Below are 27,301 nucleotides of genomic sequence, written 5' to 3'. Positions count from 1 at the left end.
GTGCCTTAAGTCTTTTTCTGATAAAAGTGCTTGCTGCGCAGCAAGTGAAACCGATACGGCACAGCAAATTTTACCGCCTCAGATACAGCTGCGTTATAAAAGCGCGTGCGGTTCAGCCGTGTAATCTTTTACTCTGATAAATGATTAAATGCCAAAGAAAGCTTATTAAGTTAATCAGGGCTTAATTTAAATAAACAAGCCACCAAAAGATTAACAAAAATCCTCAATGGAATCTGAATGCAAAAACTAGTCTGTTCGCAAAGCCCTGGGCCAAGTTCACAAAGGGAACTGCGCTGGGATGGACCTGGCCCACTGACCCCCTTTTTCTCCCCTTATTGGCACTATCAATGAAAACAACGTTAATTTTCTGAAACGCCAACACATTTCCAGCTCCAGTGACGCAAACAGTCACAACCGTGTGTGCTAATACTGCACGTGACGAGGAGAAGAGGAGGAGGAGGTGGGATGACTCCATTTTTGTGCCAGAGAGGAACCAGCCGAACTCTCCAGGCAGAGACCCAGACCTGCCCGAGCTGAAGCCCCCAGCGTTACCGACCGCGTTCGCAGCCACAGCAGAAATTCCTCTCGCTGGGAGCACCCCGCGGGATAAGGAAGCACTCCGTGGGAGAGCAGCAGTTCTGCGCGTAACTTCACTGCCACAAGCCATCGCTGCAATGGGCAGGGCTCCTTGCAGGAATTAAGTTATATGCAGGCACAAATATCGACACGTTCAGCTCCTAAGCAGGTAAAGGTAATAATGTAAAAGCTCTCACCTTTGGCCCAATACTGCAGTTTTATCCCACAAAGGCAATGAATGACCAAACCTTGGTGAAGAAAACATGCCAGGCTGGAGCCACACAAAGCACCTTTGGGCTGACACGCTATAAACATCAGGTCCTTCATTAGAGAGGTTTTTTTTTTATTCTGTTGCTCTCCAGACTCTCTCTTAGCGTTTTCAGTACTACAATCAGGACATTTCCAAGTATTATCCTTTTCCAATTGCAAAACCATCTTCTTTCTTTATTTTTTTTCCCCACGAAAGCTGCTGATTATCTCCCAAATGCCTTCATTTCATGAAAAAGTCTTGTTATTTTAAGTGTACATTTTTCCATTCATTTATTCACAACTGTCTTTGCTAAGTTGAAAATTTACGCTGAGCTGGAGTTAAATAAAATCAATGCATTAAAGAAGATAATCAAAATATTCACAGAGTCAAAATCTGGGGTAGGATAGCTACAAAAAAATATTTCTCTGACAGTTCACTTGTCCTTGGGCAAAAATGGTTCATTTTGACACGACAAAATTTAACAGCTTTTTGCTTGCTTTTTGGTTACTCAGACCACACTAAAAATAGGCACAAGAAGACCAGCTGATGACCAAAGGAAAACATTCTATTTAATCACAATATGTACATCCAAAATAGAAATTACAAAGCTGCATTTCCAAATGCATTCACGACGCCACTCTGCCACGGTCAATGCGCCAGGTGCAAAGTTCTTGCAAGCCACTGGCAAAAAGGAAAGTCCAGCCACGGACAACTCGCTGACAGGCATCAGGGGAAAGGAAGACCAGACAGGCAGCAGGGTCTGAGAGGCAGGAGACCACCCCAGGCAACTGCAGCTCTGCAGCCACCCTCTGCATTCATTCACTCCCTACTCACCTCTCCCGCTGGCTCCCAACACCTCCTTCGTTCCGGCGTGGGTTTGACCTTTCCTTCCTGACCTGCTGTGCCAGGCTAACATGAGACTCTTTCCTACACCATTATTTCATCTTGAAATGTTTTGCACACAAGGCATTTCAAAGGTGCCGTTAGGCCCATTAGCAATGTAACCATATTTTTGGGCAAGCACTTTAGTTCATATTGCACTGAAACGGTCTTTTAATGGAGAAACTTGCCTGAGGTCACTGAGGAACCCTGTGGGAAAGCTAGAAAAACAGCCCCCGCTTGAAAAATCCCACTAGCTGCAGGACCATCACTTCTCTCTTTCGTATTGAAGCAGAAATAAATTAATATGTGGAATTCCTCATTGTTATCCTCCTCAGGCGGCTTCATTTTCTGCTTCAAACTGTCCTCTCTTTAGATTCACCTTGGATCTCAATTTTCCTCACGTCAGAGACGTGTTAGCACCAGCGACAAATGCAAAGCTGCCATTCTCAGACTGTGCTGCTGGTGACTCGGAGCAATTCTACATCAAGTACAAAGTGTACCACTTGCAGGGGAATATGAATAATGCCATGCTGCTGCTTTAGTACAACTACCTCTCTGCACAGGAAAAAAAAAAAAAGAAACAAAACTGGCACAAGAAACAGTAAAAAAATAAAAACATCTATGTCTCCTTTTCCTTCTGCCAGGGTTCCCAGAGCTTAATAGAATGCAAAGACACTGAATGTAAATGATTAAATAAAAAGGCAAATGAAGTTTCTTTTTAGGCAAAATCAAGTATAGCATCAGTTTGGCATCTTCCACGTCCTGTGTCAGGGAATTAATTAGTACTTAACATTTAACATCTCCAAAGTGCTGTCCACCAATTGCCTTATTAACCTGACACTTGCCAACCCTGTGGATGGTCTTCATCCCCTCGGTGCAGGAAGTTTCCTAATTCTAACGAACGCAGTCAGCCTTTCTACGGCACAAACGGTACGTTATTTCAGTTTTTTCCTCCCTGCCAGTGAGCGCAGTGGCAGCAATCCCTCAATCCACTCATTGGCAGCCGACATCATCTCCTGCCAAAAGGCCACCTCCTCTTGCGTGGAGTCCATCCAGTCCACGGAGATGCCATAGCTCAGACCTGAAAAGAACAAGAAAACAACCACGTTGGGAGCTACGCAAAGTTTCTATTCCATGCAAAAATACTCAACGGGATGTAACTTGTAGGCAATATCTTTATCTTAATATAAAACGTGCTGACTTCCCCTCCAGCAAGTTGTACCCTAAACATCTCCTATTCTTCTGCTAATGCTCTCCATTTTACACCAGAGTTCAGAATTAAGTCAATGTAAAAGCCACAAAATGCAAGAGCGCTAAACATAACCCGTCAAGGAAAAGAATACTGGGCTCAAGCCCTTTCTGCATCTTCTGGAAAAGTGAAAAAGGTCTAAAAGGCTTGGGTTTCCCCTTAAAAGATTTTCTTGTGGATAGGGTGGGGTCAAAATTCTCTTGCTTTACATTTCATTTGTATAGGAATCAAAGATATGATAGCAGAAAAGCGCATATACTAATTCCAAGTCAATTATTCAACCAAATTTTCACGTGCTAACTAGTTGTCAATGAGACAAAGGTCAAAATTTGGATCATAGCTTATCCTGGGGTTGGTATTTTTCCATCTTGCTTATAAGCTTATTCTTGTTGCCACTTCCCACTGAAGAGTTCACAACCCTCCTGGTGACATGTTAGAGACTGAAAACTGAGAACACACAAGCAAACCCAATAAACACAGCTGCACCTGCAAGGCAGACCTTCCAGCTACTATGAGCCTCTTCCCGATATCCTCAAGGAACAGTTATCCTTCACTGCAACATTCTGAAATCTTCTGCTGCCTTTTCTTCTCTCAGAGAGCCCTCTTGCTTGACAATAAATAGTTTAGAAAACCTGAGACACCCCACTCACAAAAAAACAAAGATGAACATGCTATCTGTCAAAGCCTAGGTTCGGGGTATGCAGAAAGCTAGGACAGGATGCTTAGGGAAGGACAAACCTCCCTGATGGACAGCTGGACAATAAGAGATGGTCCCATCTGCTCTTTACAACTTTGGCGTAAAAATACCGGAATTTGGTACTGATTACCAACCAGATCAACCAGTGCAGCATGCCCTGTTTTTCAAATATTAGTTGTTCCTGCTACTGAAGCATTTCAGGGGAGGAGGTGATGTGGACAGAGTCACCAGGTGGTGCTGTCCCACACGGCATCCAAGTTGTCTTCATCTCAGCACTCTTTCCTGGGAGGAACAGCAATATAATGCTAATTTGTAAGGCAGCCTGTTTTCCTGTAACAGCAGGAAAACCCTCTGATGGACCCAAGAAGTTTCTTGAGTTCTGCCAGACCTCAGAGCTGGTGTTGCCAGAAAATGTGGGAATAGAGGGTTGCTGTCATGGTACCCTCCATCCCAGACACAGTGCAAGTACCAAGACTCTCACCAGTTACTAAGACTCCCCAGCCCTGGTTTCTCCCTAGCAGGAAAATGCTTTGCAACTTGCCATTATATCTTGTGGCTCAGCAATATGGTAACAGCATTCATTTAACGTAAAGGAAATCACTCACCTGTCCCGAGACCCAGCCTGATTCCTCCAAGGAAATGGTTGGTAAGTTTTTCATGATCCCACACCGTCAGTTCAACACAAGCATCCTTCAGATCCTCTGTGTGAAAGCCATCATACACAATTGTGTGGTTGAAAACAGGGTTTGTGTCTCTTTTTATGACTCGGGTCTTTTGGTAACTCTTCTTACTGGTGTCTGGAAGCACATAGCTTGAAGAGAAGAAAAAAAATACAGCATGTAGTACTGAATATCACCTGAAATTTGAATTGTTCCTACAAAGTTCCGCGGTCTAAACAAGCCTCAGTTCTGAAGAAAGGAGGAATTGGGTCTCAACACAAGAAATCTCTGTAGATTTAATAGGAAACGTTCATAATTCCTGGATGAAAATCTTTCCCCCCAAGAAAATTCATCTTAAAAGCAAACATTTTCAGAAAGGAGGGCACTTGCTTAAAATTTCCTGCTTTTGGCAATTTCTTTTAAAAAACTGACATTTTACATTTAAAATGGACACTACTTTCACATCTTTCTATTTTCAAAAATTTTCATCACTCAGATGCCTAAAAGGGCATTTCAAAATGTTCTGTTAGGCTTCTTGAGCAAAACTCTCTGCAGGAGAACTCTGTAAGGATTTAAAATTTACGAAAAGACATAATGAGCCTTCCAAAGTACTGAAAGAAAAAAATCTTAAAATGCCCTTAAAAGATTTTAATTTTCTGGAATATTTGCAGCACCTTGTCCCATATAACAGGTAGAACTGATGTTGCAAGCTGCAGAAAACATGCAGGGACTAAACTCTAGAGAAGATGAAAGCAGGATCCAACTGTCTGTATGTCAGTTCTGGTGAGTCCCTAACAAATTGCCAAACTTTGCGTGCAAGCCTGTACCAAGGCAACTTCACGTGAACACACTGGGCCGAGGTGCAGGGCCCACGTACTCCTTTCACTCAGGTGTTATTGAGGCAAATCACAGACAGTGATTGACCAAGAGCTTCATCACAGCAAGGATTTTCCTAATTGGTCCACAAGTGATTAACAAGGGCAATTCTTTTCTACAGAGCCCAAAGCAACACGAAGGAGGCACAGCTAGGTGAGCCTGAGAGAAGAGAAGAAAACATGCTGCTTTGTGGAGGCACAGACTCAGGATTGAAGCCAAGACCATGCTCATGCACTTACCACTTCACAAAAGAGTCAACTCCAGACGGACGCAACTGCAGCAGGTCCTTGACGTCTTTGACCCAAATGTGAACTTCGCCAGAGGGAGGATTCTTGGGACCTGCCGTTCAGGAGATGAGAAATACTGTCGCGCCAGCCCTTAAAATAGCTAGCAAAATGACAGGCTTCCTCTCCAGGGACCTGAGGGAGCAGCAACGTGACTTCTCTGCCTGCTCACTCCCCCGGGAGCTCTGCACCCCTCTGCCTGGGTGCCACAGCACTGCTACCAGCCCCATCGCACTTGCAGCTGGAGAGCTCCCAACGCAAAGCGCTGGGGCTGCTTTGAAACAGGAAAGGAGAAGGAACTGCTGGGCAAACCCAGCCTTGTGCCTGCCCCACAGTAAGAGGAGCTGTGTGTTGCTGCTACCACCTCACAGCACCCTGCAGTGCTCGTAACAGCTGATGAGTTTGAGGTTGTTGAGCACTCCCTCTCTCCCCAACACTTCCCCGATAAACCCAGATGTGAAAATCAGATGTAGGCTGCAGATGTTCCTAGCAAGCACTGCTGGTTGCGCCTTTATCCTGCTCTAATGAGATTACTCTTAAACAGATGAGGCATTATGAGCAATGCCTGCATACAGGCAATACTTCTCAATGCACGAAACACATTTTACCTAGGCTTCCTGGAGGGACGTACTTAATAGACAAATTCATCACTCCTCGATGATCCACTCCGTTAACAGCAGAAAGGCTCTGAAATACAAAGAGTTATGATTGACTAAACGAGAGATCGTGTAAATACAGCAAGGCAAACTGGCTTTAAGTTCAGTGGAGGGGCACAAATGGGCAAACTCTGATTTTGCATGGCTGGGGCAGCCCATTTTCAGGGCAGCTCCTTTCTTTGTGGCTTTCCTCTCAAACTCAGTCCCTCAGAACCAAAAGTCTGAGGCTTCAGAACAAGGCTGCCCTTCCAGACATGTCCAGCTGGACATAATTAAGCATTTTACTTCCGAAAAACAAATGTCCTTTACTTTCTGAAATGGATCTCAAAGCAGTCCTCTGAACCCAGAAGCATGCAGGACGCTGTATAGGCTTTACAAAAAGTGGCATCTGAATATTTGCCTCTCAAGGCAGGTTCAGCTGCATCACCTAGTACTCTGCTGTCTGTTTTAAAGGGGTGGTCTTTACGTGAGTAAAGAGAGAGGCAAAGTCACATCAAAGTTTCTGTTGATTAGTGTCAGATCACGTTTACGAAAGTGTCCCTGCAGATCAGTCACCAAACAAGTCCTGGGAAGGCCTGTCTTCAGAGCACTGAATACTGCACTAACGCGCTCAGGGCTTGGGGGTGTTTTACTGCACTTCCCTGGGTACAAGTCAGGCTCTTCTGCTCCACCACACCACCCACGGACCTCAGAGGAGGCAGAAGGGACTTCTGCCATCCCTAAAGGCTTCAGAGCTGGGCTAGGAAACAGGATTGCAGCACTTACTCGGGGCTTCAGCGGGTACCAGTTGAGTTTCCTGTTGCTCCAGTCCCAGCTGGCCAAGTCGATTTCGATCTCTCCCAAAAAACTGTTACGTCCCAGTGGGTCATTGTGCCAAACAGAGAGATTTAGTTTTTGGATCAGTAATACCATTTTCTCTATTTTATACTAGAGGAAGAAAGAGAAATCAGGTTGTTCAAATTTTTCTGGTTTCTTTCACTGTTGGATATAAACTACTCAAAAGCTTGAAGAAGCTCTTACTGAGACGCTCAAACCCACTCCACACATGCACTAACAGACTGGTCCTGCTCTGAACATCTCTTTTTTTTGTCCTGCAGCAATACTACTACCCTGACAAAGCTTTTCTGCTGAGCACAGGGAAACCTAGCGCCCCGTTCATCACAGGGCAAAACCAATATTCTTTCAAGAGTTATTAACACAGGTCTGGGCATTGTTAAATAATCCTCTAGGCTTTGATGAATAAAATCGCATAACAAAGACCTTTCTTACTAGTCCCATGCCTGGTGACTGTGCGCCAGGGAAGGGAAGAAGAACACCCCTCACTCTGGCTGAAGACAGCACAGGCTGCAGGTCCCTGTCTCATCCAAAGATCACTACGCGGTTTTGACAGAGAAATCTTGGGTGCCACATAGATGGGTGCACAGAAACCTTTAACATCTCTGCCCTCACAAACCCGAGGGAAGAGCAGTGCAGCGTTGGTGGGAGGCAGGTGAAGCAGCCTGCCTGAAAAGGCAGGATCTTCCCAGACCTGACCTGGTATGAGTGCCTGCTACAACACAGGTTTTCAGAGCGCGTATTTGTTCTTACCCGTAACACCTCGTTGTAAATGGGATTCACTGTCCTCTTCTTCACCGAAGTTTTCCTCTTACCCATTCTAGCTTTGTCTGGGAGCAGGTAAGTTTTAACATACCTGGAAAAGAAAATAAGCTCCACCTTGATATTGTTCCATATCACCAAGCTCTAAATAAGCAGGCAACACTTGTGAACGGTGACATGGGAACAAAAGACCTGGAGTTGACTCCTTGAAGGCAAAACTAATTAAGAAACATGCTAGGATATTAACTTGGTTTGCATGTGAAGTTATAAATCTCACTGGAGATGGCTGGATGCCACCAGCATTTAGAACAGGCAGCTGCCTAAGCAATATGGGAAGCCAGCAAGGCCATGTATCCATTTTCTGAAATGCCTGTAACTATAGCATCTCTGTGCATTCAAAATCAGGGTGAAATAAGAGAGGAGGAAACAGGTGGAATGCCTTCAAGTCTCTCTCTCACGGTTCAATTCCAAGCTTCTTTTCCCTATCTTTCAAAACAGAGATCACCAACCTCTGCACAACTACCACTGTGCCCCTAACAGCACTTCTTTCCAGACTTTCTTTTGATATAGACATATGTCTGCACCACCAGAGTTATTACCAAAGTCTGTTCACCATGGGGAGATCAAGGTTCACATGGATGCAAAGAGAACATATTCCAGTGACAACAGGAACTGCCATTGTAGTTTCTCAATCTGTTCAAATTTAAGTCTGTGGCAACATATTTACTGATGCAAATGGCTTCATAACCATCAGCTAGGAAAGTCTCAGCAGTAAGCATGCACCAGAAGTCTGAAGGATGGAAGAAACCATGACGTTTAAAAAGAGAAAACATAGGGAAAAAATTCCTCCAGAACACAAAATTCAGCCATGTAGAAGTCACTCACGGGTCAGATCTGCCTTTCTTCTCATCCACGACAGCCAAGTCCTTGCACTGGGACACGTGAACCTGGAACTCTCGATTCTTCTCGTCATAGTCTAGTGCAAACTCAACGGTACCTTGGGCATCCACACTCCCAAAATCGCCGCTGTAGACACTGAGCACACTGCCACTCACCTGCCAGGCGGAAGAGCAAGGTCAGGGCCAACGAAATAGGCACTCTCCTGACTGGTTTCTGGACAAAGATGATAGTCTGCAAAGTGCACGCCCAGAGAAATAATCTACAATTTCTTTCTTGTGTAGTATTTTGTCCTTAACACAGAAATGGCACACATCTGCAGCTGTGCTCAAACAAGCAAGGGCTGGAGAACCCAAATAAGGGTCTCACAAGGATGTGCTAGCCGAGATCAGGACTTAGAAGCACTGTTCTCGTGAATGCTCAAGAAATGCAGAAGAGTTTCCACCCCTAAATCCCAAAACTTTGCAAAACAGAGTCAAATATTGGGTGGACCACACAAGTCTCTTCTCTATGGTTAAAGTACAAACAGCTGCTATCCTGGCTCAGTCTCATCACTAAGAAAGAAATACACTGAGAGAACTTGAACGAACTGTACATGAACTTATTATTTCCACTAGATATAGTCACACAACTGTCAATCAATTTTTAAAATAGGCTAGCAAGACCTATATCAGACTAGAAACGCGGAAAAACTATTACTATCTGGTTGCTTGCTCACAATGTGCATGGAGCTGTACAGAACAGAAATAGATACAACCCTGTCCTGAAGAGCCATGGTCCCACCAGAGACAGCCTGTGTGGCTACTTGCCACAAAGGCGCAGGAAAATGAGGTTTCTACGGGTATAAATCAGGAGCTAGGCACCCCAGAGTCACTTGCTTTCCCAGACAAACTGCATTTGCCCATGCACCTTGGGGTTCTTTTTTCAAGGCTTTGTCTTTCACCAGCAGCAAGTGATCAAGCAAAAATAAAATACAGCTCCAGAAAGATGACAGGATTTTCTATTGCATCAATCACTCATGATTCCTGAAGGGATAACATAACAGCTAATGCTATTTACAAAGCAAATCATTAACCCACTTGACACTTTTCTGTCGTACAGTTATGAACATTTATCAACAAACTTTCCCAGTAATTGACCCAATTCTTCTCTGCCTCCCCCTCCTTCCTTTGGTTCTGACTTACATTCTATCATAAGCCACAACAACCTGCCAAACATCTCCTCTCGGTCCTTGGAGCTGCATTTACCATCCCATCAGGATACTCACCCCAGCAGAGAATCCTGAGTGAGATTTTCAAGAACACCTGCGTGACCTGGGTACAAAAAGCTCATTTATGGCTCCCAGACTCTCCAGACTAGAAGGACTCACATGCCCAAAAGTTCAAGGGGCTTTTTAACATGACCTTTCCCTACCAGCTTTGCTTCACATATATTCTTTAAGTCTCACAGTGAAGACACCTGTAACAGTAATACAGCAAATGCAAGTACTTTTAAGCAGCCCCACACAAAACACTGTCTCTAAGAAATCTTTTAAAAACGCTCAACTAAAACACACTCAGCTTTTTGCAGCTTTCCTTAGACGCTGAAGCTCTAAATCACACTTTTGCTGTCCAAATCTGAGTTCCCTTGAATTTGCTGATAAAGTGATGGATGAGCTCGCAGAGGCCACCCGCCTGCGGTCTCAGCTCTCTCAGAGCTGGACCACAAACATGTCACTGAACAGCTGTGTGCCTCATTTCCCCTACCTAGAAAAAGTGCCCCCCCCCCCGCCTTCCTGCATGCTGCCAGGCTTCAGAGCATCCACACTTCGGAGCGGGGACTATCGCTTACTGTGAATTTGTCTGACAATGACTCAGTGGGTCTCTAATTTGAGATGGTACCTGGAGACACTCCTTTAAGGCAAGTAAGTCATTAACCATCACCATTCTTTCAATAACGTACCATGCAGAAACCATCAGGGTACTCCGGAGGCCACATCATCAGCCTAAATGCAGCGTCACCGCATCCGACTGAAAAACCCCTCTCTAGCGAGATGTACGCGTTAAATACCTACCGAGGAGACAGATGCCATGTCGGACGAGTGGCTGCCAATGCTAGGCGTCTTTTTGTGCTTGTTAAACTGGAAGCTGATTTCCGAAGCCGTGTCTGATTCAGTCTGCTCAGAAAATAACAAGCATCTTTAAGCTCTGCCGTACGAGCAGTCTGCAACACTACAGAGAAAAACCAATAGCTCAGCATAGTCCCATTAAGCAGCGATCAGGTTAGGAGAGCGGAGGAGAGCGCAGGGAGTCTCCCCAGAGGCATTCCCTCCGACCGGCAGCGAACGTCATCATTAACTGCCTCCAAACAGAGCGGCATGCAATCGCCTGAGCTCTTGGGAACGGCACGAAATAGGGTGGTTTGAGACAGAGGGAAACACTAAAACTCTTTCAGGATAGAAGGGTTGGTCTAGGCTATTAGGGGCTTTTTTCTTGGGGCTTTTTTCTTAAGGCTTTTCTCATTTATTTATGACATAACCAAGGCATGCTCTAAAGCAAGTGCTGTCAGCATCCAGAAGAAACATTCTCATGACACCGACTGCCATTCCGAGGATGCTGTGAACATTATTCCAGCCATTTCTGGCATCAAGCCTACCTCAGACAACAGGAGAGGAGAGGATCTGCTCAGCTCTTTGACTCTTTCAGGTTCAAGAAACTGATGGGGTATCAAATGAGGTTTATTGTATGCTGCAGGTACAAACAAAACAAAAAGGCATCAAGATATCTTGTCAGAGTCAGGAAAAGATAAGAAAGTCACTTTTCTTTTAAGGGCACAAGGAAAAGCTTTGGCAAGGCACTGGTGCACCACCCACTTGCCCCATCTCTGTTGTCTGCCACTGAAGCTGACTCTCCCCAAGACAAAAATTGCTAGCTAATGTCTTAAAGCTACTTTCAATGTGTTTTCATTCAATGTGTGGGAGTGTGCAAACTCCCTCTAGTGGGTAATTTAATTCACTTATTAGCCTAAGGATGTGCATCTTGTTTGCACCACTCTATGTAGATTTAATTTAGACTAAAACCACACAGATCTGCCTCCTTGTCAAAGAAAGCAAACACACTCACCTTTCCATCTTGTAGCGCATTGCCCTGTACAAAAGAGGTGCAAAATACTTATACCTACAATTTCACCACAGCACACACTTCTCAAATACTCTACTAGAAAATGAGGTGGACAATAGCCTGATATCTAAAAGGAGAAAGTCAGAAAGCTTCATATCAACTTAGAAAGACGGTTACTGGACTGGTTAAATATCTAAATAAAATGTATTTGTTCCATCTTTATCTTTTCTTCAGTGCTCAAAATGCCCAAGAACTTCTTTGGAATTTTCCTTTTATATGACTTACCATTCATTTGATATTTACTATTTTTATTTCCATAGATGAACAAAGCATTAAAATCTATCCCTCTCCACAGACTACTTGTTATACTGCAAACAAGTAAGTGTAACTCTGCAGAGGATGGCTTCTGAGGATGAAATTTGTTGCTCTAAATAAGTTTTAATAAGGGGAGGCTAAAACCTTGGTCATCTCTGTGAAGAGCATGCCACTGAAGGGCAATGCGCGTGGGAGCTGAAGCTTTGAGCCACCGTGCCGTGTCACACACGTGGCTGCACCACGCGATGCGGCACACACTTGGCACGAGGCTACCAGACGGGGTGGGCACAGTCACAGGGCGATGCAGCGTGTCCCACTCACAGGCTGCCTTCGACACAGCCCCAGGGGACTCTCCTCCTTCCCATAACCAGGCGTTGGGTTTACTTAAACAGGCTTGATTGTTTCCTCTAAGCAGCTTTACCCTTCTTCAAGCTCCCTTCCTCAGCTGCAGCTTTCTTGGGCTTCTTGGCTGCACAGACAGGTTTCTTGGCCACGGGCTTCTTCAGTTTTGCTGCTGCCTTCTTGGTTGCCTTCTCCTCAGCTTCTCTTGGTTTCTCAGGGAGAAACTGCCACCACAAACCACGGCCCAGCTGGTAGCTGGGGAGATCAGTCCGGTAAATGAAGTCTGCTCTGGGTGAGGTGAGAGGCTCAGGCTGGGCACTGCAAGCCCCGTGAGTGTGTGACAGGAGTTTGCCGCACGACTCGCGTGCTGGGCACGAGGTCTGGCACCTCTGATCGATCCACCGCGCAGGCTGCCACGCGGCTCCCACAGTGCTCGGTGGGGGAAGAGGAGAGAAGGGTGCAAGCTTCTTGCCAACCCTTTGAAACCCTTGTGTTTTGCTGAAGACACTGAGGAACATACCATCAATCTAGCTACAATTTCCTGGCTCGGAATTTAATTTTAGGCACTATAAGCTCTCTAATTTGATGATGAAACAATATGTCATTTTCCTTGCCTGGCACACGCACAGAAGTACCAGGGATGCAGAACTCAGGCATAACACATTACCTGCAGGGAATGTAAACCAAAAAGGAGAAAGAAAGATGCTACTCACTCTCTGTGGTTGTGTAAATGTTCACCATGCTCTTTGCAAGATTAATGCTATTTGCTCGGGCCAGTGCCTGAGCGGCAGGAGAATGATCTCCATCTTCCTCTGGAACACACAAAAAGCCAAATCAACACGGTAAATAAACAAACACAAACAGGCAGGGTGTCAACAAGCACACGTGTGTGTGTCTCTCCTGGCTTGTTCACGCTGCTTAGAGGACACTGCAGTTACATTATATGGGCTGCTTTCAAACCACCAGCGCGCTTTAATGTCTCTGCCTGAGCGTAACTCTTCACACTGTCATAGGAAATGTAAACACTGGGTTAACCCAGTCCCTAAACCAGACCAGCACTTGCAAAGGGCTTCCAGAGCAACATAGCCATCTGCTAATATAATCCTGAAATGAATGCAATAATAAGGCAAAAAACCTTAGAAATGTAAGAATGATCTGGTATAGAAGGGAAATATTTATGTTTATCTGAAGTGCCACTCACAATTCTCATAGAAATGTTACATGAGGTAGGAAATAAGCCAAGAAATGACACAGTTAAAAATCAAAATCAGGTGACTCTATGAAAAATCCTCTCAAATAGGTCTTACTCAGGTACATGAGGACAGGAAATTTGGGAAAAGGATCTTCCTTGATCTTTGCTTGGCAGAGAGCAGAGCTGTGGGCAATCACAGCCCATACGTAAAATAAATTGCAACTAACAGTAACTTCTGCTCATAGTAACAGAGCCCATCAAACCCAGAGGAAGATGCTGACAAAGTGGCGATACTATTGACACCATCACGGTCGAGAACATGGTATCAGAACCCAGAAAGATCAGACTCCTTGTTCAGTCCACTTTGGTTGCAGTTTAATATCCAAATTCACTTGTGGATTCACAAAAGACCCAAAATGTCATTTAAACACTGACAGCCAGCAGCTGTAACAAGGCAGCCCAACAGCCCATGTATTTATTAAACATTCTGCTTCACATTTTATTTCTTCTATTTGTGTCAGACTTATCTCTACCACCACAAAGAATCCCTCCAGCCCCACACCTGAAGAAAAGTACAGTCTTCCCAGTGAAATACAACAAATTCCCGTGATCTGTTGTAGGTAGCGCTGAAGAAATGAGTGTCTGTCCCAAGCTGAAGTGCTTGTAGGGAAGCACGCGGGCTGGCAGCAGGGAGGAAGGCAAGGGAACACGGCACTGCCTCCCTCTACACTCGCACCGCGCTACACAAGATTTGTTTCCAGAGCTGTTTGCTAAACAAATTCCACACATGCTCACTCTGCACAAATTGCAATATAGGATAAACGACAAATGAAGAAAACATGCCAAATGCAGAAGGGCTAGGGAAGAAAACAGGCTTAGGGATGGCTCTCTACTGGGATTTCACAGGGTGCGGTTACAGCCCTCAGTACCTGAGTAAACAGCCGAGTCTGTTCCCTGAACGGCTTCTCTCTCTCCGGCTGGCTCACGGGGTGCTGGCTTGGCTGAAGGCTCACGCGTTTTCTCCTCAGCTAGCTCTCCATTTATTTCCATGTTGTCATGAGTGCTGAAATCAGATATTTCCTCTTTCTCATCATCGTTCTCACCATCTGTAAGCACAGGCTCGATCAGTATCTGCACCCCACTCGCCAAGGAATTTGCTGTGTGCTTGCGCTCTTCTGCCACGATTAACTCATCTGTAGGCGTCTCTGGCTCAAACACTCTGCCAGACACTTCTTTGGTAGGCGACTCGATCTTGACGGAAGGCGCTCGCACAGGCAATCTGGATTTCTTGGAGCAGCACTGTGCCGCCTTCTCTTCCTCTGGCACCAGCGGCTTCCCATTGCTTTCACCCAGTGAGTTATTCCTTGTAACCAGGCCACCTTTGCTCTTGGCGTACGTGGATCGAGGAACGATGGAAAGCGAGCCCTTCCTTGCAGGAGCTACATAGCTCGGTTCTTCCTCGCTAGAAGACAAGGTTATTGTCCTTTTGTAGGGGGTTCTTGTTTTTGCAAAGACATCAGGTTTTTCTTCACTGTTCCGGCCTTGCCCAGACTGCACAGAGAGCGAGCGGCACAGCTTGAACTGCCTACTGTCTGCCTCCACCCAGCTCGGGTCCTCCGGCACGTTTCCCGCCGTCACAGAGTCTGCTCCCTTCTCCCAGAAGTTCTTCAAGTTCTTGAAGTGTTCCCGATCGAGGCCGATATCCTCCTCTTTGTTACTCATTGATGAGATGGTATAGTTCACGCCTTGCTTCACAGTCTGGCTGCTTTCCCCCTCTGTGGTCAGTGGTTTGGGGCCTGCCAGCAGCTTTCTATTTGCGAGGCTGTTCTCCGCTGGCCCCACGTGATTCACAAACTGCTCGGATCTGGGGAAAGTTCTGCTTGGTTTCCTCTTAACTGGTATCTTGCTCGGAGCACAAGCTTCTCCGGGTGGAGTTTTTGCCCCCGCTGTGGTGCCAGCAGCCTCATCAAGAGCTTCTCCTCCAGCTGCACCGCTGGGCTGAGGCACAGCGTCCTCTGAAAGCTTGGTGGGCAATGGAAATACTCCATGACCTACAACGACAACAAATGCTCACAGCCCGTCCCACCACATCACATCATATCTCCCTGGAAGGTGTCTGGGCTGCAGCTTCTCAAAGGGAAGCCAGAGAGAATTTCCAGAAGCCACTAACATGTTCCTAATTCTTCCCCATTCTGAGACTCTCACAAGCCTCCTCTCATCTGAAGAAAGCTCTGAAAACCCCAGCCATTCTCTCTGCAACAGGACATGGAAAAAATCCTCTGAGCTCTAAATTGTTGCTGTGAGCTGGGGATTTGTTCACAGCTTTGCTTTCAGTTTGACAGTTTTCCTACTGGCTATGTGCTATGTACCAAAAATACACTACACATTCCAGGCAGGAAAGACAAGGTAACTTGGATCTGTGGGTTAGGCAGCTGTGAGTCAAGCACTCAGTTTAAAATGTACTGAGAGCCAGGAGAAGTTTTAGTCATTGGATTTCATTTTTTTTTTGTTCCTGCTGCCTTGGGCACAATTCATACAAATGTTGGCAGCCCATTCTAAGATGCCAAGGTAAGAAATACTCTTTGTCATTCATGTGCACACACACAAAAAAGCATCCTGTTTCTTGGTGTTTAATGCTGAATAACAAAAACCCCAATGGCTCACTGAACAAAAACCTTACCTTTTCTAGACAAATGCAAGCTGTTTGTTGCAGCCACAAATTGACTTGTTCCAGTGTCACTCTCTGAGGAAGAGACATCATGTATACTGGATCTCTGAATAGAAAACAAACCGCATCAGTGTATATAAACTGGCAAGACTCGAAAAATTTATTTTATTTGAGCACAGACACCAGGGCAGGCAGTCTGTGGAGCCCCTGCCAGTAGGTACAGAGTGTGTGAAAGTCCACAGAAAAACGAAACAAAGTGCAGAGGCTGTGCCTATATTACCTTGTGTGACGCAGACAGCGAGACGGGAAGTCTCGGCTTTGGTTTTGGTAAGATTTTATGTTCCTCTGCGGTATCACGAGCAGGTGTGCTGGATCTGTGGGAGAGGAGAAACGTCTGAGCAAGGAGATCAGTGGTAACGATGTGCCTGGTAGGGTGAGCAGACAACATCTCGGTTCTGCTCAGCTACCTCGCCACTTTTATCTACTGACCCAGCCCAGTATAAGGCTGCCCAGAGCTGGTACCTTCATTTATTTTCTCCGCTACTGCTTGGAAGGACTGGGGAACATATGAAATGGCCTGAACTTGGAGTAAGGACAAGTCTCCCACTGCAGTTAGTACAGAGCTTGCTCAGTAAAAACAACAGTGCCAACTTCTAGGTTTATTCAGACTTTCCCCTTCTGGGAGAAAAACACAGGAAGCAGCAGTGCCAGGAGAACCCAAGAGCCATGCGGGAGGGAGATGCGTTTCCATGCTATGGTCCAGGAAGGAACAGGCCACACCTCCCAGTTCAGGCCAAAGGCATAACCAGACTGATGGAGGATTTAGAAACTACAGGAATGATTATGACAACAACAGTTAGGGCAAAACTATAGTACAGGATATAAATCTTCATGCCTGGCATGTACGTTAATTACTATCTGCCTGGTAAACAAATGGAAGAAACATCACAGGCAGTTTACTTGACTGTTCCTGTCACCTTTGGGAGTGGCCAGTGGCAGCTGCTCTCTAGACGGAGAACAGCAGTCAAGCTGGTGAGATTTCAGGTGACAATGCTTTGTGCGTTTTAGAATTTAACCAACTACCCCAAAAAAATCCGAATCACTGGTGTGCCAGTAAAGCAGGAGCATCTCGAGCTTGTTGACTCTGGATCCTTCACTAAGCAACACCTAACGATCAGCTGCAAGAGGTCTGGAAGTGTTGTCAAGGTACATATTTAATATTTAACTGGAGCAATTGCCACCTGTGAAGAATGATTCCTCATTCTGCTGATAAAAAAATGCAAATAAGATGGGAGCAACAACAGATGAATATGTGAACATTTTAACGACTTCTCCATAGTCCACAAATATTGGGTGAGGTCACCGATTTGCTCGTTGGAGTGCTTTTAGTGGGTGTTTCTGCTCAGTCAGCACAACGTGAAAGCCTACCAAGCCTTGATGGAGAGTGTCGAGCACTGGACCCAGAGGCTGGCACTGGAAGGAAATGAGCAGTTTCCTCAAATAGTTCATTTTGTTAGTGTTGCTCCATGGCAAAAATTAAACAAATAAAACCATAATTACTTTGAAAAACTAACCAGAATATCCTGACATTAGAGACAGCTTCCATTTTACTGACCCCTTATCAAATCATGCAGGAAAAGACCTTTCTGGGATAAGCACATTAGCACGTAGCTATTAGGAGAGGACTGATACTCTGTCAAACCCTGGACAAAGGATTTTAAAAATCTCCTACATAACCTATTATTTATACAGTCTCAGAAACTCAGTTAAAGACCAGGATTTAATGGGTAGCATTCAGTCTTCATTAGAAGTGAGAGTAGCAGCCGGAGCATTGCACGAGCAGCAGCAGTTACCTCTCTGCTCCTGCGCCAGCAGCGAGCTCAGGGAAGGCAGGACTCGGGGCAGCACTGCTTTCCAGACCCATCCAGGTGTGCCTGTTGGCCTCATCTGTCATATAACAGAGACAAACGAGAAACGACATGTTTTTACACTTGTAAGGGTCAGTGTGTTTTGTTTAGGGAAAGAAAAGGCTTGTTGAATGAGTCCCACCAGCACAAACCCTGGGGATTTAACAGGAGATGGCTGATGGGGGGCTCTGCCTGCTCTCCCCGCGGGTCGGGGAGGCTCTGGGGCAGCATCACCCGCACTTCCAACGCAGCAAAAGCACCTCCAGACCCCACAGGGCCGAGAGGCCAAAGCAAGCTGCCTGACACCTGGCTCGCGCCAGGAGCTGTCACATCACTGGAAACCTTTGCAAGACACTGCCATGGCTGTCAAAAAAGTTAATCCGTTCCAGGACTTAAATTCAGCCATTTCCTGTTTTGACTCAAAGTCATCCGATCTTGGCAAACAAAGGAGGAGGCCAATGGAGTTAATGAGGAGATCCTTGTTATTTTCACTGGCACAAGGCTCAGCTATGTTTTCCAAGCTCTCAAAGACCCTAAAGAAAAAACAATAGACGACGGTAACCTTTAGAGCAGCCTGCCAGGGTGTAAAGTTGCATTAGACTTTTTGCTTTCTTGCTACTGCAAAACCAAAAGGATTAAACTCTCAAACAGCGATGCAAAACTAGTCTGGTCAACAAGATCGGCACATATGTATTCACATGCAGCTGCAAGATGGAGCTTCATTCCCTCTTGCCTGTGCATCCCCACGGAGAAAAATGCTGCAGTCCCAACTTCTCCCCATCCAGCGCCTGGCCCTGCAGCGCAGGGGACCACAGCAGGCATTGCTGGGGGCTGGCTGCGTTAGGACCAAGCATCCGCCACATGCAGGAGATGGCAGCTGGGTGGCCCTGTCGTTTCTGGAGCAGTGGGAAACTGGGGAGTCACTCCTGCTGGAAAACAGGAGTCTGGTTGTGTAAGAACGACCCGGTTTTAGAAAGCACCTTTCTGAGAGAAGGACTGCATTGTGTCCATGTAAATGTTGATGTGCATCACTGAACATCATTTCAGGAGAAACAAGCTGAGCAGCGTTTATGTATACCGTGAGCCACGTCCTCCTCTTCTGCCCCAGACCCGAGGGAGGGAGATGCCGGCAGGTAGCTGCTCTGGAAGTACAGGAACCAAACACAGAGCTCCCACGTTTTCCCTCTGCCTTTCATGGTCAAAAAGATCTTGAAAACCAACCACTGCATTCATTTCTCACCTCACTTCCACAGGCATTGCATTATATTTGCTTTTCACTGACACTTCCCCCTCAGACAGAGCTCCCCGCTCCTGGCTGGCAGAGGCAGCGGGAGGTGTTCGCTTCCTCCCATCCCAATCACTGCCCTTCAAAATGGTTCAGCCACCGACACAGCTGTACCTGGCCTCTATAACCACAAACAGATTATTAGTACACGCTAATCCATCAAGATAAGCAAAACGACCTTGCTTACTTTAGGATGAGACAGAATAAGAAGCAAATTCCAACAGAAATTAGTAGTGGTCTGACCAGTTTAACTTGTCCATATAGATTTATATATGTATGGATAGAGCCACTCCTGCTCCAATCCTTCAGCTGCTTTACCCATTTCCTATCACTCTAAACCAAAGACACCCAGTGCCCGGGGAAAGCATGGCTAACCGTGCTCTCAAGGCTGACTTGCCTCGGCGGGTGGATAAAACGGTCTCTCTCCTAGACGATTTTGAGCTTTCAGCCATTACACACAAGCTCAAGAAGAAGTTATCACCAAATTCATCCATCTGTGCTGCTCCGCAGGCTGTAGTTTAAATATAGGGAATTTATCTATTTTATAGATTTACATTACTGCCAATTACCAATGTTTCCTATTATAATCAATACCAACTGTGAAGACCCTTATGGATCCACACAGCGCTCCCTTCTGAAGGTTAAAACCCTCCTCCAGAAAAGGTCACTGGGCATTTTCCTATGCAGGCACGAATTTCCACCCCTCCTCAGCCCATTTACCATGCAAAGGGAATGCCAGCAATTATCTCAGTGGGGCTTTTCCACGCAGGAATTTTCTCATTTCACTCCCTAAGTCAGTCATTAAAGACTTAAATCAGGATTAACAGCCCCGGAGTCATGAACACATGGATTTGGCTAAACGAGCACCCACCCCTTCATCACCTTGAAAGCGAACAGAAGGTGAACAACACTGATCTTTCCAGGGGAAGAAAAAGAGGTGTGAAGATGGCAGGCAAAGGTCCTTATCTCATCTACTGCAGACTGGACCTGAGCTGCATGGCCAAACCGTTCCTAAAGGGCCTCATCCTTGTTCCCTGACGGGCCACGTGCTGCTCTCACCGATGCAATACTCTTGCTGACAAGTCAGCGACAGAAATGCTTGCCCTCACGCGTGAAGGGAGGCAATCTAGACAGTAACCTCTGCAGGAGCTGAGCAGGCAACAGCAAGGTGAAAATATTAGCTGCAGAATCTTGATCCTTAGCCAGTGCTGTAAAACGGCAGTGGGAAAAGCAAAAGGAAGGAATAAAGTCACATCATAGCCATGCTTTACCAAAATAAGTCTGACAATAAAGGAAGAAAAAAGTTGAAAAAGAAAAAGAGAGCTAAATCTAAACATAATTACTACAGTAATTTAGTAACATTTACTTCTTCCTTCTTGAAACAGCATTAGCCAAGTAAAGCACATGCAAAGGCATGACCTGCATATTGCCACTGTATTACTAAGGAGATTATTTTAGACGATAACCTGAGGCCACATCTCATACACACACATCAGCAGTAAAAGTTAAATCTAAAACCAACAGTACTTCAAATTTTGCTTTCCTAAAATGGGCTGCAAGCTACGGGTGCCAATGCCTCTGGCAAGGCAAAAGGCAGACAAATCCAATTCACCGCTGGCCGGGAGCTGGGCTGCAGGTGACCCAGCACTCGTCTGAGCTGGGTCCCAGCTGAGGGGCTGCTGAAGTGTCCGTCTCTTCATGCAAAGAGGGTGCAAGCACAAATGCACATCCTCAAAAAGCAGAACATGCTCTGCAGAAATGGCCAAGCCACTCTGTTGAGCTGGAAAAGGTTCTATATGTTTTAGCATTCTGGAGGGATGATAAAATAGTAAATCTAATGACATCATGAATGCTTAATACCAAGGATAAAAGCAACTTCATATGAAATATGAGGGGCCAGGTCTGCATCAGAGGCTCCAATGAATCTATGCTAAGTTACGAGAGCTGTCGATGATGAATAAAAAGCAAAAAGAAAATGAGGCTCTCAGTTAGTGAAGTCCCTAGCCAGCATTTAGCTTTTAGACTGTGTCTGAGTAATGTGGAGCTAAGAGGGGTACACTAAGCCCAGGCAATTAATGTTACAGAGATATCCCGGCCAACAAGGCCCACCAAACAAAGGAGTGATCTATATTGGTGCTACCCCACAGCAGGAATGGGCAGCTGGGCCCAGGAAAGAGGGCTGAACTCAACTGGTGAGGGTGACATTTGAGTTTTGGACAGATGGAAGATAACCCTTTATCTATGAGAGGCCTTTACTGCAAAAGAACAGAGCCCAGTTATAGGATCTTTATATTAAGGACCATGGTAGACTTTGCTTAGAGCTGTCTGTCAGGGCTATGGCTTCCCCAGAGCCGCAGCAGCAGCCAGTAACGCAGCAGCCAGTAACGCAGCAGCCGCATCTGAGTACCTGTGATTACCCATCCCGACAAATAATCAAGGGGGTTGTGTGAGACTGGGCTGCAGTCCCACGGTCCTGCTGCGGAGTCAGCCGGCCCACCTTCATGTTGAGGACTGGATGTGAATCATCCCCAGTTCTGCTTTGCACAAATGTTCAGCACAAAGTGCCAGCTCCAGGCTGCTTATGTTTGGACTGAAAGCACGGTCCTGCTTGTTCCACATAGGGCTGATCTCTTCTTTTCCCTGCCCTGAGCCAACAAATCTGATTTGATCTGTTTTATGTACCACCATGAGAGCTCATCATGTCAAACAACACGCAACACATCTGCTTTGAATTAGGACACAGTCCCAGACATACCCTTGCTATGGCCCAGCAGCCTGGGTACCATTCAGCCTTGGTCCCAAAGCCCTTTTTATTCTGAAAACCACATTGTGCCTTGGAATTATTCCCATGTAAAAAGCTAGGCATGGACCATCATTACCCTCTCACAGTGGGCAAATACTTGCCAGGAGAAGAGAGGTACTCCATCCCTTTGCAGAGATGTGATGAACCCCACCAGCCTGGAGACCTGCAAAAGCAGCTGGCTGTCTGTTTTTGTCAAACCAGTCTACGAACTGGGCAGGTGTTTGATTCACACATAATCAGTTTGATGCCAGAAACTGCCCTACATCACCCCTTTCCCTTGTTGCTTCTGGTCCCTCAATTTGTTTTGTTAAGATGCACACTAACATACTTACTTTCTAGTTTGCCCTTTTTCCTCCTAATTGACGCTCGAAGTAGATCTGGTCCCTCTAAGTCTTCCTGAAACCGTTTTGCCTTCACTTCCAAAAACCATTCACCTGTCACAAACTTCTTCTTCTTTTCATCCTTGATGGAGCCTTGTATCCGCCTGAAAGTCAACGAGAACATTACACACCAAAAAGATCTCCAAGGTTTCGACTTTCCCCGAGCCCCCTTCGTAACAACTGTCTGTACGGTTCACCTGTCTGATACTGTGAAGGATCCGGAGATTCTTCTCTGCAATCACAAGGGCCAAACCAGCATTAAAACAAAAGCTGATTTATTCTTTATCTGAAATGGGAAGAGCACCCTGTAAACACAGGCCTTCACCTCTTCCAAATTTCACACATCCAAATCGGAGCCACCTGGCAAGGAGATCTGTCCATTTGCTTTGCAGCCCTGAGGGTTTGGGAAGGGGTGGGGCTGTTTGCAGCTCTAGTACTTCTCCGTTTTACTTGTCTATTAATCTCTTTACAAGCAGTAAAGCCTTTCGGATCCTATCTGCTGCAAACCATAGAAATAAATCGTGGTTTTGGGGAGCAACCTGTCCCTGCAGCATTCTCCCTGGACCCTGCTCCTCCTGCCATGCTGATTTTGGCACTCAAACAGTTAGCTCTCCTTCCTGAGCACAGCTTCTCCTACTGTAACTTGCTCAGGCACACCCAGGGCTGGTTTTTGGCACCTAAACCCCTCAGTGCTCTGTTTGCTAGCCTCTACTGTTAACCCTCCTCCAGCTGTTTTGTTTTCACACAACAGCTTGCTGAATTAGCTGCCTTTTCAGCTGGCACTGCCTCCCACAGCTCACCCACAATCCAGGGTCCCTGCGAGACCTGAGAGGCCAGAGAAAACTCCCACCTCGGTGCAATTCTCAGCAGGAAGAAGGGGCAAAACCCCAGATAGCTGTGGATCCTTGAAGGGTGACATTTGGCTGCCCAAAGGCCAGAGGGAGCAGGTAGGGGACAACAGGGCCCAAGCCTCCGCAGGCAATGCTGGGGGGCCCAGCAGGACTGGCAGCCAGCGAGCTGCACAGCTCCCACCCACATCAGGGCTGCACCTGCCCCGAGAGGGTCTCGAGGTGCTGAGCCAGAGATGTAAGAACATATTTTGATCTTGTTGGCACCAGATTAGCGTAATGCCGTTGACCTCATTTCCCCCAGCAGGCAGGCTGTGTTGGAGCCAAACACGTCCTTACTTGCACCAAAGGTCTTACTGCACGTGGCCATGGGGACAGCAAGGGGCACTGGGCACCCCCCAGCTAGGATCTAACCCGCTTCGCTCCCAAACGAAAGCCTTCTGTGCAACGGTTTCCAAAGAGAAGTGAAACAAAACTGGAATCACACAAACATTTTTCTTCTCAAACCCCCACTGCAGAGCACAAATTATACTGCATTTCAGAAAAAAAAAAAAAAAAAAAAAAGAAGAAGAAAAAAAAAATATAAAACCTGTTTGAAATCTTGTTTCAATTCAGGGGAGACACAAGACCACGCAGACACATACACCTCAAGCCCAGTCTGCTTGCGTGCCACCACCAGTTCTGTTTCCCCGGCTCTCGCCCCTGAGCAGAGGCTGGGGCACGTAGGCTCCCTGGAGCCCGCTGCAAAGCCGCCCACTCCCCCTTCCAGCCCTGAGCATCCCTCCTACAGCAGGCTTACTCTTTTTGGCTCAACAGCAGGTCAAAGACTCATGTCCTTAACAGGGGTAAACTTGCACGGTGCCATCCGCTCTCACTGAACTACTCATTTCTTGCCGCGGAGAGCTTGGTGCCAGCTTCCTGAGCCTGGCGCATATTGCCAACCCAGATGGTCTAATGGCTGGCATTTAAAAAGTGACAGCAGCAACAAGCAATCCTGATCAACCAGACCTGAGCTCCAGGATGGCCAGTGGCAAGTGAACTGAACCAAGAGCGATTCCTGGCTCTGAAACGGCTCCCCGCAAACCTTTGGCAGCCCACCTAGCCTCTCACTGCCCCTCTCTGCCTGCACGACGGATGCCACGTACACACCCACCTCAAAGAGCGCTGGAGGGACACAAAGCAGAGACGGGGATGTAAAGTCTCATTTTAAAACACTCTGTGGGATTTCTGTGCTGCTGCCTGAGGGAAACAGGGTAGCAGCTACTCCCCTGCTTGGACATCTGACACTGAGAAATCAGCATCTTCCTCGCAAGGCAGGAAAGGGATGATTTCCCTTGGTGTCTCTGGGGGCTGCTGATGAACAAAAAAGGGGAGTCCAGCCCTGCAGTCCTGCAGAAACAGGACAGCAGTGACAGCAGCATGGCTGAAAAAGCAGGAGGCAAAATGAAAAGATGTGTCAGGATCTAAGCAAGAAGGGACAGCACTGTTGCAGCCTGCATCTCTCCTTCTTGCACACACACACACACACACACACACAATCCTTGCTAAAAGAAGTAAAAAAATGCCCCCAGGGGAAGCTCACATCCTGCTGCTACTGCACGCTCTCTCACCTGATGCGATCCCCATCCTTCTTCTTCAGCTCTGCATCTCTCTGCAAAACCTTCATCAGCTTCTCATACTCCTCCTCGGTTAGGAAGCTCAAGTCCAACATCTTCCCTGCAATCTTCTTCAGTTCTTCAGACAGCTGAAGCGACGACACACCAGGAACTAATCCAGCCCAGACTGCCGCAACGCCATGGGCAGCCCCTGCGCAGCGGAGTGAGACGCGGCTGGAGAAAAAGGACTTCACGACAGCATGGCTTGGGTGGAAGTTGCGTTAGCACCTGGACTTGTACTTCCAGGCTCTTCACTGGCACGTTTCTCTGCGCCGCATGCCTTCCCCTGCCAGGAAAATTCTCTCAGCAAAATTAGGCTCCTTTGCTTTTCTTCAGGCACAGTCGCAGCAATTTGGAAGCCAACGTCAATCAAACAGGCAAGCACGGGAAGGAGCAAGCTCGCCGCCCGCCTTAGCTGCCTCAACCAGCACGAAAACTCGTCTCACCAACGGCAACCCCAGCACCTCTGGCATGCGCTTTCTTCAGCGGCGAAGTCTGCCTCCGTGGAGTTCAAGCATCCCTGCAAAGAAAAAACACCGAGATGCCTTTTATGATAAGCGCGACATATGGTAAGCGAATGTGTACATTGGGGGTTTTTATTTGTTCTTCAGAACAAGTTCCAAATCAAGCTGCCCTACTTTCCTCCCCGTCCTACAGCTCGTCACGCGGTATTAACCTAACCAAGACAATATTTTATTTTAACCGTTTTCCTACTAACAGGTAAACAGTTTACTCAGCGTGCTATAAGCAAAATACGCTTCTCAATTACCAAATTGCTTGCTTGCTTTTTACCTCCATTCTTCTTTTCCTCACTTCTTTCTGCCCTAAATGAGACTGAGGATAAAAGCAATCAGAAAACGACAGAACAGCAACCTGCAAGCGTTACTGCTGCACGTTGTGCTATAAAATAGCATAACCAGAGGCTGCTCCTTTTCTAATATGCATGAACTTTGCTTTCTGCTGCGCTGATATTTGCTCTTCGAACAGTATGGGTGCAGATCACTTGGTGTTTCAACAGACGCCAAAACCAGCCAGAGGCTGCAGAGCGTGGAGGAGGAGTAAATCACGTACTGAGCTGCTGCTTTATTCTTTTTCCTCTCTCCTGGCCAACTGGAGGCCAATAAGGCACACCTCCGAGGGAGCAGACGTTCTGCTCGTGTCCAGGTAGGCAGTTTCTAGCTCACCAGATGGGATTTTTCCACTGTTTCCAAGCCCGTCGTCAGGTGACTGTGGTTTCATCACACTTGGTGTTTTCTCCCAAAGCCACAGCCTTGGGAGTCAGGTCATTAAAAAAGAATAAATGCCAGCTTTCACGGCAAACATGATCTGAAGGCTGTCAGGCCCGTTCCCTAACCTCAAGGTCTGTATCACCCCTACCCTCTGTCTGTCCAGTCTGCCCCTTGGAGGATGGCAACCGCAGCCCTCCCGGGGCAACCCATTTCAGCACTCAGCTAACTGGCAGCACGCAACTTCTTCCTATCGCCTACCCCAGACCTCCCTGGTAGATGCCAGCCCATCCTATCTTCAGCCTCCACATTGACCAACCCCAGCTCCTTCACGTTCCTCAGAGCTGGGGTCTTCATCATTCTCACCACTCTTCTTCAGACTGTCTCCACAGGCATATCCAAATTGGCATCTCCAAAGTCGAGCACAAATACTTCAGCTGAAATTGCTCTTTTGACATCATCTCACAGACTTACACTGTTTTATGGATGATACATTCCCAAATGTTTGCCTTTTTTATAACGGTGTAGCAACATGTTAGAAGAAAGAATAGGATCTGACCTTAACACTTACAAAGAAATATCACAGAACACCATAAAAAAAAAAAGGCTTCTAAAAGGAATGGGTATTGCCATAAAAACTCTGTAATTATTTGAAAATATTTTTTTGAAGGAAGGAAACAACACTTCAGATTTCTCGAGACAAGTATGGTTGTACTTGTCACACTACAATTCCAGCTTTTATCATCTGAGAAACTACCGATACCACTCTAAATAGTTAAAACAGAAACAGTAATACAAAGCCCTGAGGAATCTCTACTCTTTAAACTTGTGTTTCATCCAGCTCGGCATGGCACCTCCATGCTTCTTTCCCACCATCCACTCTCTCTGGCTCTCAGGCACAGTCCTACTTCTAGAAAAGACATTTACAGTAATTTCTGGGACACATTTTATTTTTAAAAG

At 46.4% G+C, this 27,301-nt stretch overlaps 1 protein-coding gene across 1 annotated transcript; it reads right to left on the bottom strand.

Annotated features, from left to right (window-relative positions):
- Nucleotides 1-1,373: 1,373 nt before the first annotated feature.
- Nucleotides 1,374-25,204, bottom strand: LOC104484320 (synaptotagmin-like protein 2). Its single transcript, XM_010126375.2, has 16 exons — nucleotides 25,071-25,204; nucleotides 22,565-22,716; nucleotides 18,091-18,184; nucleotides 16,518-16,611; nucleotides 16,250-16,343; nucleotides 14,499-15,620; nucleotides 13,091-13,189; nucleotides 11,257-11,348; nucleotides 10,676-10,777; nucleotides 8,611-8,780; nucleotides 7,717-7,819; nucleotides 6,895-7,056; nucleotides 6,082-6,160; nucleotides 5,429-5,528; nucleotides 4,260-4,465; nucleotides 1,374-2,789 (listed from the first exon to the last, which is right to left on the bottom strand). The coding sequence occupies exons 1-16, from the start codon at nucleotides 25,169-25,171 to the stop codon at nucleotides 2,644-2,646; spliced, it is 2,916 nt and encodes a 971-aa protein (XP_010124677.2). The 5' UTR covers nucleotides 25,172-25,204; the 3' UTR covers nucleotides 1,374-2,643.
- Nucleotides 25,205-27,301: the final 2,097 nt, after the last annotated feature.

Source organism: Chlamydotis macqueenii, chromosome 11, assembly GCF_036417535.1.
Source record: "Chlamydotis macqueenii isolate bChlMac1 chromosome 11, bChlMac1.mat, whole genome shotgun sequence".
Classification (NCBI taxonomy): domain Eukaryota; kingdom Metazoa; phylum Chordata; class Aves; order Otidiformes; family Otididae; genus Chlamydotis; species Chlamydotis macqueenii.
This window is presented reverse-complemented; position numbering and strand designations above follow the sequence as displayed.

Coding starts and splice junctions, on each gene's coding strand:
- LOC104484320 (XM_010126375.2), bottom strand. CDS start 25,171: ATGTTGGACTTGAGCTTCCTAACCGAGGAGGAGTATGAGAAGCTGATG. Junction 7,820..8,610: donor AAGAAAGGCAGATCTGACCC/GTGAGTGACTTC, acceptor TTTCTTTTCCAG/GTATGTTAAAACTTACCTGC. Junction 7,057..7,716: donor TTTACAACGAGGTGTTACGG/GTAAGAACAAAT, acceptor TTCTTCCTCTAG/TATAAAATAGAGAAAATGGT.